Source organism: Mytilus edulis, chromosome 10 (genome assembly GCF_963676685.1).
Source record: "Mytilus edulis chromosome 10, xbMytEdul2.2, whole genome shotgun sequence".
NCBI classification, from domain to species: Eukaryota; Metazoa; Mollusca; class Bivalvia; order Mytilida; family Mytilidae; genus Mytilus; species Mytilus edulis.
Window position 1 is genome coordinate 70,004,914 of NC_092353.1, and position 16,314 is coordinate 70,021,227.

Genomic DNA, 16,314 nt, shown 5'->3' on the forward strand with positions numbered 1-16,314 from the left:
ACGGACGACGGACGCAAAGTGATGGGAAAAGCTCACTTGGCCCTTCGGGCCAGGTGAGCTTAAAAAACACAGCAAAAGGGAAAAGTTAAACAATATTCTTTATTTCTTTTTCACATTCAATTAAATGAGTTTTCCAGCGAATAGAAATGTGACCTAAAAGGTCTACATTTATTCCACAACGAAAGGGTCCACCATTCATGTCAGCACCACAGGGCTAAACCCTAGTTTCAACTTCCTGTGTCAGTCATTGAAATGTAATCCTACAAAAAAAGTGTATACATCTATTTTAATAGTAATATATTTTATCAAATGAAGCAGAACTTTTATTTTCTTTTTTATATAATCTTTGTTCTGAACAATACAATAAAAGTCCATTGTATGCTTCCTTAAATTCAGTGACAATTTGTATTTATAAGAATTCAGAAAAGGGCAATTTGATTCCATATGTATGAGGGTAGTAATGCCTTTTACCGTCAGGCGTCAAACGGCCATTTTCGGGTACCGTTAGCGTCAAATTGATTTAAATTTTACCGTGATTCGTCAAAATATCCTTATCGTGATTCGTCAGAGGTGTCAAATAATTATCGTTACCGTTATTTTTGGAAAAAAATTAACGTGATTCGTCAAAAAAAATTATCCTCTAAAAGAAAGTGCATATTTTATCGTCACGCACCTAAAAATACCGTTAACGTCATTTTGCAAGATTTTTTACCGTTATTCGTCATGTAGGTACCCCCATTACTACCCTCGTGTATAACACTGTTCTCTATGTTCTATCAATGAGGCTCAGCATTCATAACCTCGTGGGATTTCAAAATTAAAGAAGCACTTAATGAGAGTTTTCATCATTTCTAAAGTCAAAATGTTTACAAGTTATTTATTATGCGCTTTCCTTCTGAAATAAATTTTGACAGGAATTAAGCTTTGGTGGCATCACTTATAACCAATTTTATCGGAAATAATGATAAAATGTTAAAATTTGACGTAATCTGACTATTATAACAATGTTACTATAGTTAAAAATTGGTGCTGGTAAACAATACAAGTTTGCTGCCATTTGATCGGTTGGTGTATCTTTGACACATTGCCTGTCCACATTCTCAATGTTCTTGCCGGGAAATACACATTGAGGGGAATTGGTACTTATGGTATATTCAATTTTCACAAAGGTGTGAGTTAAGCTTACCATTTTCATAAAATAGATATGGACTGCTCCAGTTCTCTCATAGACTGTTTTCCTTTTGTTATCATCATTTTAATAGCATCCTACAACAGAACAAAATGTTTGGTATTTTTAATTTAATCATAATTTTAAAATTTTCACAGAAAATATAACTTACATTGCCCAAAAAGAGGCTGTAGGTACCAAAGAGACTTTCAAAACTCTTTCCCTCAAATTCGCACAAAGCTGTAAATGAATGCAAACTATGTCTCGATCATGCTAAATGGTGACAAAATGTAATTGGCACACGGGAAAACTTCTGAAAGGCATCAATATTCGATAAATTCTTGAAATTTAAAACAAAGAAAAATTTCATGTATTGATATCGGTGCCATGCCAGGGGTGGTGGTGGAAGGGGGGGGGTTACCTTAATGAGGTAGGGATAATTTCGCAAGGTTTTATGTAGAAAAGAGAATAAAAGGCTAAAGATCGAGAATAAAGGGGACAAAGAAGACTTGGTGCACTTATTTATAAATGACAGCATAATGACATAAAGATCAAAGAACAAGTCCAATCACCTATCACCGAAGACAGAATCTAAATCCTACCTCATCTTCTAAGTGTTTGTTAGCAGTAAAATCATGTCTAATCCATTCTATAAGTTCCTTCTGTTGACTTTTATCTGGAATTCTCCGAACAACTCTCAACATACTTCTATACAATTTTAAAACTTCTGACCTCAGCATAAACTAGAAAATAGCATTCAAAAAAATTTACAGTTTTGGTTGCTTTGTTCATTTATACAAATGTTATATAATATTTATAAGTTTTACATATAAATTTTCATACCATGCAACTTATTATTTGTCAGTGTATACCGGTACTTTCTTCCAATCTATCAAAGATCATAGTAACCCTTAACTCCAGAAAGTGAAAATCGTTAAATTGGACAACTATTTTGTCATCAGTAACAGCATATTAAAATTTGGCGGCATATATTTGTTGAACGGTTCATAGCTTACTGCACGTTGTGTGTGATTGTCTTACCTTTTCAGGGCGGTAAATGTGAAAATCGTAAATTTATACCAAACTTGCCCTCTATTTTGTCATCATCAACTAATGTAGTTTCAAATTTTGAAAATATTAATCATATGGGAATATTTCCCGTGCATCTTATTTGTTTTCCAATTCATTTCGCTTGTAATTGCAGGATGAAAGCAAAATTGTGCATTGTAGGAAACTATAAAAATTTAGGTGAATGAGCTTTAGAAACCATGCAGACGAAAAGAGAGGCTCGCATAACACATACCTTTTAATTTCCTACAATGCATTTGTTTATGAAATTTAGAAGCGGCACTTTAAGGTTTAGTTGTTTAAATCTAAATAGTTATTTCTTATTTCTCATTTTAGAAATCGGAATATCTAGTTCATTTGTAGTTTAAACGCAGACCAGGAAGAGGACAGGACCCCCAAAATCAACTGTCACACAAACGTTTGCTCAGAACAGAAGACTTTAAAATTGTAGAAGTACAAGTAAAACAGAACACCCGATGTGTACTAGTACTCCCAGGTGGTTCTCGGTGCTATTTGTACAACAGTTGGTTTATTGCAGAATAAAGTACAATTAAGTTATTTAAAAGGGGATAGTTATATAGTCAAAATAATTATACTTATTTGCTACAGCGACTTGTTGTATGGCTAAAAGCAAAAACGTATACATGGTATACATATATCCTTTCAAGACGTTATACTTATTTTGACTAGGGAATAGTACATTGTTTGTACTTTAAAATATTTTTCCCTGAACGTAAAGTAACAATAACTAAAAAAAAAAATCTAAAAATAACAACACATATTTATTTCTATGGCCTTAACAACATCTAAGCTAAATACTATGAATTAACTCCCTTTGAGACTATTTCTCATCTTGCGTCTACCGTTCAGTCACTTGTTTTTACACGATAAAACAGTGCACACTTATCCAAAAACAATCACATTATATCTATTAACATACTATACCTTTGTTAAAGACATCATGTGAGGTGCTTGTGATGCCATTTTAAATTGAATCCACTAGCCATAAAATGTTTGTTTTAAAAATCGTTGTTAGATGGGAGATAACTCGATTTATTTTTATGGTAAATCAAGTAAACGAAATGCTGTGACTGTCTGTATTTAAATAATCGTTCTTGCAATGTTCAACTCACAGGCGCTTGGGTCTAGGATACAGATTTTTTTTTTATTATTAAAATATTCAATTTTCTATATTTATAATTCAATTCAAAGTTTTATTGCCATATAAACTATACAGTTTGTGACATATAACAACAACAAAAACAAAGAAAGACAATAACTAAGTCTCTCAATATATATACACAAATTCAGGTAAATATTAAAGGGTCCCCTGTCCTCAGTTCCATTGACTTTTTTATAAAGGATCCTAGTTTATTCACTTGTGTTGGTGTTGATTGGTTAAGTATATATATAACTTTGTCATTGTCAGTGAGATTAGCAAATGAATTACTTTCTCTGTTAATGCAATTAAAATATGTAAATCTAATATTTGAATTATGAGAACAATTTATTAAGAAATGTTTCTCATCATCTAGTACTTTGCATTTTTTGCAAAGTCTCTCTTCGCGAGGAATTTTAAAATGCCTTCCTTTTTCAATTAATAATGAATGGTCACTGAGTCTAAGTTTTGTAATTAATTTTCTAAATTCAAAGTTTGGGTTAGAGAGGTAAGGTTTGATCAATAGATTTGCCTCAAGTCCTTTATAAAAATTTAATTTACTTTTATCATCAATAGATTTCAACTTATCCATCAACAGGTTGTTGTAATATGAGTTTATTTGGGGTTTAATATAGCTTTTAATATTTTTTAATTGTTTTAAATTATTACAGGTTTTTAGTCTATCTATATCAATGTTAGATTCAGAAAGAATATCTTTTGCAAAAGTGAACCATGAATAGGAGCCACTAGAATCCAAAGTTTTAGTTAATTGAAAAGATTCATGTAATAAGGGATTCAAATTTGAGGTGAAAAGCCTTGCTAAATACATAATAGTTTGGGTTTTTATAGGACATTCAATAGGCAGTCTTCCTAATTCGTTATACATATCTATCACTTCTGTGCATGTCTCGCCTAGTTTCGAGTGATTTAAACGACCCAGAGAAAATACCCAATTTTACTATCCATACTTTGTTTCTTAGTATGGATAGTAAAATTGGGTATTTTCTCTGGGTCGTTTAAATCACTCGAAACTAGGTGAGACATGCACAGAAGTGATAGATATGTATTATAAATATAGAAAATTGAATATTTTAATAAAAAAAAAAAAAAAAAAATCTGTATCCTAGACCCAAGCGCCTGTGGTTCAACTCCCAGCTGCATCCATCCACTTCATATGAATAAATGTTATCATTCATTCATGCATTATATATATATGTTGTTAAAATTATGGTAATTTTCTAGACGTTTTTTTCTTTCTTTTTTTTTTTTTAAATATATACATTGTTATATACTCTCTTAAAATGTCAACAATATATATATACTAAGTAATTAAATGTTGCAAGGGAGACAAATCTATTCCGTATCTAGAACATGCCTCAACCTCTCAAATGTTTGTCCAACTTGGCATCGCAGTATTACCATGATTACAGAAGCAAGCTGTTGATACACGTCATTACGTAGAGACGTGATCCGGTAAGGTTTAATCCGAAATTTGTAGAAATAGAAATTGTTGAAATTTACTTTTGAACCAACGGTTAACTTTATGTTTATTGAGAACTTTGATCTCATTTTTATATCAATTCTACTTCCTGCTAAGTTATATCATTTTTATACGACCGCAAAATTTGAAAAAATTTTCGTCGTATATTGCTATCACGTTGGCGTCGTCGTCGTCATCGTCATCGTCGTCGTCGTCGTCGTCGTCGTCCGAATACTTTTAGTTTTCGCACTCTAACTTTAGTAAAAGTGAATGGAAATCTATGAAATTTTAACACAAGGTTTATGACCACAAAAGGAAGGTTGGTATTGATTTTGGGAGTTTTGGTCCCAACATTTTAGGAATTAGGGGCCAAAAAGGGCCCAAATAAGCATTTTCTTGGTTTTCGCACTATAACTTTAGTTTAAGTTAATAGAAATCTATTAAATTTTGACACAAGGTTTATGACCACAAAATAACGGTTGGGATTGATTTTGGGAGTTTTGGTTTCAACAGTTTAGGAATTAGGGGCCAAAAAAGGGCCCAAATAAGCATTATTCTTGGTTTTCGCACAATAACTTTAGTTTAAGTAAATAGAAATCAATGAAATTTAAACACAATGTTAATGACTACAAAAGGAAGGTTGGTATTGATTTTGGGAGTTAATGTCCCAACAGTTTAGGAATTAGGGGCCAAAAAGGGACCCAAATAAGCATTTTTCTTGGTTTTCGCACCATAACGTTAGTATAAGTAAATAGAAATCTATGAAATTTAAACACAAGGTTTATGACCATAAAAGGAAGGTTGGTATTGATTTTGGGAGTTTTGGTCCCAACAGAATAAGGGGCCCAAAGGGTCCAAAATTAAACTTTGTTTGATTTCATCAAAATTGAATAATTGGGGTTCTTTGATATGCCGAATCTAACTGTCATGACTGTGTATGTAGATTCTTAACTTTTGGTCCCGTTTTCAAATTGGTCTACATTAAGGTCCAAAGGGTCCAAAATTAAACTTAGTTTGATTTTGACAAAAAATGAATCAGTTAGGTTCTTTGATATGCTGAATCTAAAAATGTACTTAGATTCTTGATTATTGGCCCAGTTTTCAAGTTGGTCCAAATCGGGGTCCAAAATTAAACTTTGTTTGATTTCATCAAAAATTGAATAAATGGGGTTCTTTGATATACCAAATCTAACTGTGTATGTATATTCTTCATTTTTGGTCCTGTTTTCAAATTGGTCTACACTAAAGTCCAAAGGGTCCAAAATTAAACTTAGTCTGATTTTAACAAAAATAGAAATCTTGGGGTTCTTTGATATGCTGAATCCAAAAATGTACTTAGATTTTTTATTATGAGCCCAGTTTTCAAGTTGGTCCAAATCAGGATCTAAAATTATTATATTAAGTATTGTGCAATAGCAAGTCTTTTCAATTGCACAGTATTGCGCTATGGCAAGAAATATCTAATTGCACAATATTGTGAAACAGCAAATTTTTTTTTAATTAGAGTTATCTTTCTTTGTTCAGAATAGTAAGCAAGAAATATCTAATTGCAAAATATTGTGCAATAGCAAGATTTTTTTTTAATTGGAGTTATCTTTCTTTGTCCAGAATCAACTTAAATCTTTGTTATATACAATATACAATGTATATTCACTTTTTACTACCAACTGATAAATTAAAATAATCTTTACCATTCAGTGATAACAAGCAGTTTTTTTACATCTTAATATTTTATGATGTATTTAAATGAGTAGTTATTGTTGCAAACTCCATTAGAAATTTTAATTGAGATTAGTTTTGGAATAAGGGAAAGGGGGATGTGATTAAAAAAATTGGGTTCAATTTTTCTCATTTGAAATTTCATAAATAAAAAAGAAAATTTCTTCAAACCTTTTTTTTAGAGGATTAATATTCAACAGCATAGTGAATTGCTCTAAGAGAAAACAAAAATTTTAAGTTCATTAGAACACATTCATTCTGTGTCAGAAACCTATGCTGTGTCAACTATTTAATCACAATCCAAATTTAGAGCTGAATCCAGCTTGAATGTTGTGTCCATACTTGCCCCAACCGTTCAGGGTTCAACCTCTGCGGTCGTATAAAGCTACGCCCTGCGGAGCATCTGGTTAAAAATAATTTTGAATAATATTAAACGTATTTGGGGGGGGGGGGGGGGGGGGGGCAAAACTATGGGTCATAATTTTTGCGAGATTTTATAAAAAGAAAATGACTCCCCTTTTCAATGACATCCTATATTAAAATACATTAAAAAAAATGACTCCCCTTTTCAATGACATCCTATATTAAAATACATTACATTTGATTTGGGGTATGATCTACATATCATATTGAATAAATATACTTTCTAGAATTTCACTTTGTTGATGGCCAAATGTTCGCCTTTGAAAAATCTTAAACTAAAATCCTTAAATTATGAGGAATGATATAGATTTATATAGCGCTTATAACATGCATAAGCATGGGTCATATTTAAGATATTGTATAAATCAATGATACATACATGACATATGTATGCTTGGTATGCAATTCCAAAAACATTGGCAGTAGGGAAGGTATACGGGACTTTAGGAGGGTCTCACTCTGACTGGGATGACCACAATATTAATTTTTTTACAGAGATTTACAGAAGAAATGTTAATTCTTCAATATACCATGAAAATGCTGTAATATCTAATAATACAGCAACGAACGGCCACCATACCGCAGATGCACTAGCTATGACTAACCTTATTTTTTACATTCAAATTCTGTATCACCAGATAGATGTTCTCTTGAACTTTGAAAATACATTTAAAATATAAATTGTTGCAAAGAAATCGCACTTATTGGCGAAGGCCTTACCCCACAAAAACTGACAAAACCATTACATTCATCTAGGGACGTCGCCTTGTGGTCATACTTTTCATGTATAAAGTACATTCCATAAGGTTAAATCACTAGATTACCAACATGTTAGAGAACATCCAATATCGTAAACTTTATAAAAATCACAGTAGACATTAAACTTCCATAAGATTTTATATAGTGCAAGATAGATAGATAGATAGATAATTTTATTAACCAATCATGGTGCCCAAAATTTGAGCTATATAATCAAATGAATTACAAAATAAAGCACAGAAAATGATTAGAATGATTAAAGTACATTTGAACAAAAAACCACATGAATACACATTTACACTAATTAACCTGATATAAACCAAGTTATTGACAAAACATAGTTGTTATGGGTGCCACTGTGATATCATTAACTTTATATTTTGTTCATTTTTCTCAAATGAACATGAACACTTATAACCAAAAGAAAGAATTTTCTCTGACTGTTAATGACGTTTTTACACCAAATTCATTGGATATTAAATGTGTACTGATTGATATTTTAGTCTTAGATGCATGGTTTTTTATTAGTTATTATTGGCTTTCAGCTAGTTGTCAGTAATTTGGGGTATTCTCAGTTTTGTACTTTTGCGTCTTTTTTGTTACATAAAAAAAGATATTTTAAAACATTTAAGCAATATTATTAATTTTACAGATTTTAGCTGGAAAAATAAATAGATTTGAGTTTTTACATTTTTTCAGACATTTTTCTCGCCTACAAACAGAGCTAAGAAACGAAGGGGAGGACAGGGGGTACCCTTCTCCCTTCTCCCACCCCTCTTCTCCTTTCTCCCATTAGAATAAAACATCTTCTTTTGGGATATTTTTTCTTGAAATATTAGAAATTTTTTTAAAGGAGAGATATTTTATTTTTTCTCCTTTCTCCCAGCCTTCCTCTCCTTTCTCCTACACACTTTCTCCTTTCTCCCAGCCTTCCTCTCCTTTCTCCTACCCCTTTCTCCTTTCTCCTACCCCCTTTCTCCCTGTCTCCCTTACCCCTGTCCTCCCCCTCAGAAACAGGTGTGAAAAAATCCATGTCCACCACCAGTTGTAAAATAAACCTTTCTCAATGAAGGAATTTAAATTTCTAATTCCAACAATAAAAATATTCATAATGACTGGATGGAAATATTTTTTCGGGAACAGATATCCATTTTTCTCTTTTATCAAGGTGAGTTATTATTCAATATGTAAAAGACAGTTGTAATTTATACAAGTGTGAAATGTATAAATACTCTGCCACGTCTAGTCTGCGTTTGGTTATTTTTTTTTTTTAGCTTTTCGTCGATCCGATGAGTTGAGCACTTTTCAACTGATTGTTATAGTTTGTTCTTGTGTTGTACTATATAACACCACTGTGGCGATTTCTCCGCAGTTTATACATGTATGTGCCTGTCGTAATGCAGGAGCCTGTTATTGTTGCTGTTTATTGGTGGGTTTGTATTTTTAGGCAGTTATAACTTAAGCTGCCTTATGCGCAGATAAGGAGAGCACCCTAGATTTGTGTTCAAATGCTGAAATATGTGTCATTGTTATTATCTAGCTGGATGTTATGTTATTCATAACTAATTGGACAGTTTTTTCATACTTTTATTTCTTGATCACAAAAATTAAATATGATCAGAAAAACCTTAAATGATCGTCGATTTATCCAAAAGTTTTGAATTTGCACTTAGGAAGTAGGGCACCTTAGGAATCTTTATCACGGTAGTTTATTATCCCCTGAGATTTTGGCTAAGCTGTCAAAGAACAAATGTATGAAATGTTTAATCGCCGAAAATTTCTAAAGACAAGTAGTTTAGATTTCCCAAATGGCAAAAAATCGAAGGAATATTGTGTGTCGTCAATAAGTAGTCAACTACGTCAGTAGTCTTAAAATAAGTTCCACTGTTGGCGGCAAATTTAAATTATAAGACGAAATGTTTGTATCTTTTCAATTTGGAGGCAGGGGTTCAATTAGCGGTTGTCCGAGGTCTGCGAACTTCCACTTTTGCAGTCGGACTTTCGACTTGGTTACTAGCTACGCTCGACATGCACGACTTGAGAGGAAATAAAAAAATAACTTTGCAAACCTTTTTACCAAAGTCTCCTAGTAAACGATCTCAAAACTTTTTTTTAGCATTATTATTCATGACAGCGATGTTCATTTTGTTCAACCGCTAGCTTTATACAAAAAATCACCGACAAATAATGTGTAAATTCGAGTAAATAGACAATAATAGTGCATTGACTTGACATATCAACGATATAAGGATGAGGCTTAGAAACGGGGAAATGCGAGGCTGTGCCGAGCTATTTCCCCGTTTTGGGCCGAATCCTTATATCGTTGATATGTCAAGTCAATGCACTATTATTGTCTTTATACTGCAATCTAAAAAAAACATTTTCAATTGTTGTTTAATGCGTTAAGGTTATTTATTTGATTTAAATATTGGGGGAAATACCCTTTAAAAAGGCCTCACATCATGCTCGCGGAGAATGAGAAGAAAATTCTAATATCGGATCCGATTCCGGAAGCGGATATGGGTAATTCCGGGTTTTGGCGAATTTTTTTAAAAAATCAGACAGATGACAAAATACATCTTTGCATGGTAAATAAATATAAACACTAGAATTGAAAACCAAAAGATATATTATGTAAAAGAATGAAAAAACAGAAAATATTTTGTACTGAAAATGTGAGAAACGTACAATTAAATACAATGACGATGAAGTTAAGAGCATAATATAATGGTGCAACATTGCCAGCGTTCTGAAGATCCATAGGTATCCATAGGAAACTCAAAATTACTTTTTGACAAATTTTAATGTCAAAATCCAATACAATGTGAGTCTTTGTGACAGCTGAGAACAGTATATCTAACAATATATATGGTCCTGGTGACAGTATAAATGTTCTTTATCAGTAACAAATGTTGGTAAAGCAAGTTAGATGCTTTTAAAGTGTAAACATATTACTAAATGGGTATTTTTTTTCTCAATTTTGATGGGTCAGTTAAAATAGCTGGAAGTTTCTTATTTTACACATATAGTGCAACTAGATTATATGATACCTGAATGTAAGCAAATTATATGTATGTGGAGTCCTTTGGGGCACTATACCCCCTCCTGTTTGATATCTTTGAAACGGATGAGATCCCCACCTCTCAACCATATACATCCATGTATGGGACTATATAACTAATCAAATGAAATATAGGTGAAGTCCCTAGGGTCACCCACCACCTCCTGCTTCAGAACTTGGAAACAGTCGAGATCCTCACCCCTTAACCATATTTATTCATGTAAGGGACAATATGACCAATCAATTGAAATACAGGGGAGTCCCTGGGGTCACCCCACCACTCCTGTTTGGAAACTTTGAAACAGTCGAGATCCCCACCCCTAAACCATATATATTCATGTATGGGACAATATAATAAATCAAATGAAATATAGGGTGAGTCCCTGTGGGTCGACCTCCCACCCTCCTGTTTGAGAACTTGGAAACGGCCGAGATCCCAACCCCTAAACCATATATATAGACAATAATAGTGCATTGACTTGACATATCAACGATATAAGGATGAGGCTTAGAAACGGGGAAATGCGAGGCTGTGCCGAGCATTTTCCCCGTTTCTGGCCGAATCCTTATATCGTTCATATGTCAAGTCAATGCACTATTATTGTCTTTATACTGCAATCTAAAAAAACATTTTCAATTGGTTTTTTTTTTTGTGTTAATGTTATTTATTTGATTTAAATATTGGGAAAAATCCCCCTTTAAAAAGGCCTCATTTCACACAGACGGAGAAATATAAAACACGATGAAATGTACATCATTACCGCAATCAATGATGAACGAATTCGTTGCAGACTAAAATATCAACAATAAACATAAAACATAATGATTTATAGGTTGCAAACAAAAAATATTAATAAGTGAAATATGTTTTCCCAAAAATTGCAAAAGAGACAAGTTTGAGTCGTTAAACGCATCGTTGTTTACATTGGAAACAAGAACAGGTTGAAGAGGTCGTATGAATAATTAAATATAATTTCGACAATTTCTATTCAAATATTCATGAGGAAAAGTGATATCAGGTCAATGACTGTATATGGCATAGAAATATACAGTCAACGCATTTTGACTGCTCAAATAGAACGAGTGCAGTATAAATTCATGTATGGGACAATATAACAAATCATATGAAATATAGGTGGAGTTCGTGGGGCCACTCTACCCCTTCCCGTTTGAGAATTTGAAAACGGTTGAGATCCCCCCCCCCCCCCCCGATAAACCATATATATTCATGTATTGGACAATATAACAAATCAAATGAATTATAGGGGGAGTCCCTAGGGTCTTTGCACCCTCATGTTTGAGAACTTGGAAACAGTGGAGATCCTCACCACGTAACCATATATTCTCATGTATGGGACTAAATAACAAATCAAATAAAATATAGGGGAAGTCCCTGCGGTCACCACACCCCTCCTGTTGTTTGAGAACTTGGAAACAGTCGAGATCCTTACCTTAAATTAAACCATATATTTTCATGTATGGGACAAAAGAACAAATCAAATGAAATATAGGGAGAGTCCTAAGGGTCACCCTACCCAATCCTGTTTGATAACTTGGAAACAGATGAGATCCCCACCCCTCAACCATATATATTCATGTATTGGACAATATAACAAATCAATATAGGGGAAGTCACCGGGGTCCCCCACCCCTAAACCATATATATTCATGTATGGGACAATATAAAAAATCAAATGAAAAATAGGGGTAGTCCCTAGGGTCACTCACACGCTCTTGTGTGTGTTTTGAGAACTTGTAAAAGATTGAGATACCAACTAATAAACCATATTCATTCCTGTTTGTCATTTCAAAAAGATTGAATGACATACAAGGTCAATCTCATAGGCGTCACATATGCATATCACTTTGCTAGACCTAACACCTGTCATTTTATTCCAAACTTAGACATCATGGACTTGGGTTGAAAGTGGGAGTCATTTACATTTACTATGGACAGGTCAGTCAGACCTCACTATTGATCCCTGTAGTAGTAAACATTTGTCTGATTTGTGTCTCATAACTTTTGTACTGTAGAACACAAACTCAGTTTTCTTTCCAGGGAAGCAAGTCCATTCATACTTTTACAAGCTCGTACTAAAGTCAACTTGAAATACTAACAGTCAACTACTAGTAATACGAACAATTACGATCAACTAGAAGAACTGCAATCATTGCGAATTGTACCACTGCTGACTCGAGACTCATGACCATGAAAAAAAATATACTTGATATATACGTTGCTATAGAAAACCTTGATAAAATATGAATTATTTGCCTTAATGATTAATTCATTAAATGAACATAAATGTACATTTATATATGAATGTTTAATGTTTGTTCTTTTAAATCTTTAAAAAAAGGAAGCAACATTGCCACAGTTTTCATACTTGTGTTTGCCTTGGTTTTTGGTTAACTGCCTACAGTGCTTACAGCGCTTTGATTATAGTTTGGGGTTGTATTGTTCCGTTATACTACTGTCTCATGTTTGGGTAGGGGTCGCACCTTCAAATATGTGTTTAACACCGCCACATTATGTATGTGCTGCTTCACAGGCAGGAGTCAGACGCCTATAGTTTAGTGGGCAGCTGTGGTTCATGTCTGTCATATTTTCTTTCTATACGGTATATTTTTTTTTATCACTGACTGTACAGGTCATACGGTTGCCTATGATTGCTTACATCACTTCATTTGAACTTTGGTTGAAAGTTTTTACATTGACAATCATACCACATCCTCTTAATTTATCTTTTTTTCATTGAAGTGGAAATAGTGAAAATAACAAAATCTACGAGTGTAATTGTGCGTGTTAATTGATTATTGTTTGTGATGATTTGTTCAATGAACTATATATTGCATACAAATTTAGTGTCCTAAAACATTCCCGAAAAATGCACGTTTTGCAACGAAAAGGGTTTGGAATCAGTTGCTAAGCTAGCTAGGTAGAAAAACATGGTAATGTTCTGGTACAAATGTATCTATAGATGCAATTTGCTTTCGTAAAAAAAATATCCAACCAACTATGCATGAGACTAAACTTGCATCCATTCATGTATCTGTCTTCTCTTTTTAGATATGGCATCTGTTACAACTACTGACATCAACTGTGGACCATGCTTATATAACAATATAACAGTGCCTGGAAAGGTTTGGTGTTTATCGTGCGAGGAGGGCCTATGTAAGTCGTGTACTAACAGTCATAAAGGTATAAAGGCGACTAGAAACCACAAAGTAATTCCTGCAGAAAAATGTCACCACGTGGCTTCCATCGGACATTTGATGTCACAAACCTGTAAAAACCACAACAAAGTTCTTGATCTGTATTGTCCTTCCCATGATGCACCTGTATGTTCTTTATGTATAGCAGAAAACCACAGAGAATGCAAAGACATCGTATCATTGGATGAAGTTGCTAAAAATGTTGTTTCATCTTCTTCGTTTTGTAATCTAGAACATAATGTCGATAATCTTCTAAAGAACTTATCCCAGTTGAAAACAGAACGGGAAATGAATTCCAAACAGCTTCAAAACGATAAAATAGCGAAAATTACATTAGTCAAAGAAATGAGGAGACAACTTAATAAAAGCTTAGATACATTAGAAGAAAAACTTTTGCAAGAGTTATCTTCCAATGCTGGAACCAGTGAAACGGAAATAAATAATTCCTTATCCGAAATAGAATCGAAAACTAAAGCAGCATACGTGGTACAATCCAACATTTCTCATCTAAAAGAAATGGCGACAGATGTACAATTGTTTCTTGCAATTAGAGAAATTGATAAGTCAGTAACCACAGAGAGTAATTGTCTTCATGAAATCATAAATCAACATAAAATGGACGAATTGACCTTGGACCTAAATACAAAACCAATGGAAGACATGCTTAAAACAAATTCACTAGGATCAGTTAGGATGGAACGCAGCCCATATACTGTTCAAATAAAACATCCGAAAATGAAAGAGGCACAGATACCACTCGAAACAATGCGTAATAAAATAGATCAAATACGGTTACAGCAGAAGACATGCATTCAGTACCATACTGAACTATCGGTTCAACATTTGTTTGGATGCATGATATGCAGTAATGGAGACATCATCCTTACAGATGGCCCAAGTAAGAAATTTGCAGTTTTCAATGAGAAGGGAAATCATATAAAAGATATATCTGTACCTGGCATACCAAATGACATAACAGAGATATCAGAAGATAGGATTGCTGTAACATACGGGAACGAAGAAAAATTTGAGATAGCTGACATAAAGGATTATAATTATAAAACTGCCAAATCAGTTTGCACAACAAGTACATGCTGTGGGATATCATGTGATAATGGGAAATTGGCAGTGAAGCGTGCATTTGAAGAAATTCACATATATGACATCAATGAACAGAAAATAAGGAATATAAGAAATGACAATATTCACAATAATTTTCATCATGTAACAATATTTCAAGGACGAATTTACTTTTCGAACACGTCTCTAAATATTGTGGGAAGCTTTGATCAGTTAGGGAACCAATTGTGGATATACGGAAGTTATACCCTGGTCAGTCCAACAGGGATAACAACAGATGGATATGGTAATGTCTACGTAGTAGGACGAGATTCCAAAAACTTATTTGTTATTTCAGAAGATGGACAAAAAGAGAGAGAACTTTTTAAATATAATGCTACACCTTTGTCGGTACATTTTGATAAACACAATAACCAGCTTTTAGTGAGAGATTGTGAAGGAGCTACAGTATACGACGTCGTTTTTGACAACAGACGTTAAGACCAAGATAAATCGATACATGTTGTCAGTTGATACACGTAGTACGCGTATCTACACCGACGTAAACGGTGAATTACTTTATTCTGTATTACAATTGCAAAATATATTACTGATGTGAAAGTGTCAATATAATGAAAAATGTGCATTATTTCGTTTAAATACACATGTTCCGACGTGATTGGGATATGCAAATTATTGAGTGCAAAGTTATATTCATGATTCTATTTTTCTTTAAAAGAGGTATTTTTTAATCTATTTTGTGTCTGACTTATTTTGTAATACATGTATTATATTTTTCTCTATTTACTCTTTTGTACTAAACAAAAACAACAGTAGTTTGCCGCTGTTTAAAAGTCATTTTTCGATTGAGAGAAAAATAAAACCGAGGGAAGCACATCACCTATAAGAGGGTAACAATGGAAGAACAGAAACACTGAAGTTCAACAAAAACAAAAACTGTTTTATGTATCGATCTTTCCGATTCACACTCAAGTTTCAAAAGTGCATATAAAGTACTTATACCAACTGATAATGAAATAAATTGTGTCTGCATGAGAGCTAGAAATGAAACATTTACCAGCCGTCTTATTTATGACGCCTTATTTTTGGATTATGACTTACAGTTCTTTCACAGAAACAGTTACACAATTGATAAGCCCGCAGATTAGTTGGGAACTGCTGATAATTTTGGAACATATCAA

At 33.3% G+C, this 16,314-nt stretch overlaps 2 protein-coding genes across 2 annotated transcripts; one reads left to right on the forward strand and one right to left on the reverse strand.

Annotated features, from left to right (window-relative positions):
• Positions 1-81: 81 nt before the first annotated feature.
• Positions 82-3,287, reverse strand: LOC139492534 (LYR motif-containing protein 2-like). The gene is made up of 4 exons (XM_071280699.1): positions 3,182-3,287; positions 1,771-1,911; positions 1,187-1,266; positions 82-260 (listed from the first exon to the last, which is right to left on the reverse strand). Exons 1-3 carry the CDS (start codon positions 3,218-3,220, stop codon positions 1,192-1,194), a joined length of 255 nt encoding a protein of 84 aa, XP_071136800.1. The 5' UTR covers positions 3,221-3,287; the 3' UTR covers positions 82-260; positions 1,187-1,191.
• Positions 3,288-4,756: 1,469 nt separating this feature from the next.
• Positions 4,757-15,726, forward strand: LOC139491779 (uncharacterized). The gene is made up of 2 exons (XM_071279636.1): positions 4,757-4,868; positions 13,908-15,726. Exon 2 carries the CDS (start codon positions 13,910-13,912, stop codon positions 15,611-15,613), a length of 1,704 nt encoding a protein of 567 aa, XP_071135737.1. The 5' UTR covers positions 4,757-4,868; positions 13,908-13,909; the 3' UTR covers positions 15,614-15,726.
• The last annotated feature ends 588 nt before the right edge of the window (positions 15,727-16,314 follow it).

What these genes read in the sequence shown, in the direction of transcription:
- LOC139492534 (XM_071280699.1), bottom strand. Translation starts at nt 3,220, where the DNA reads ATGGCATCACAAGCACCTCACATGATGTCTTTAACAAAG. An exon ending in ACATGATGTCTTTAACAAAG is followed by an intron (nt 1,912 to 3,181) that starts GTATAGTATGTT and finishes GCTATTTTCTAG; the next exon opens with TTTATGCTGAGGTCAGAAGT. An exon ending in ACAAACACTTAGAAGATGAG is followed by an intron (nt 1,267 to 1,770) that starts GTAGGATTTAGA and finishes GTTCTGTTGTAG; the next exon opens with GATGCTATTAAAATGATGAT.
- LOC139491779 (XM_071279636.1), top strand. Translation starts at nt 13,910, where the DNA reads ATGGCATCTGTTACAACTACTGACATCAACTGTGGACCATGCTTATAT.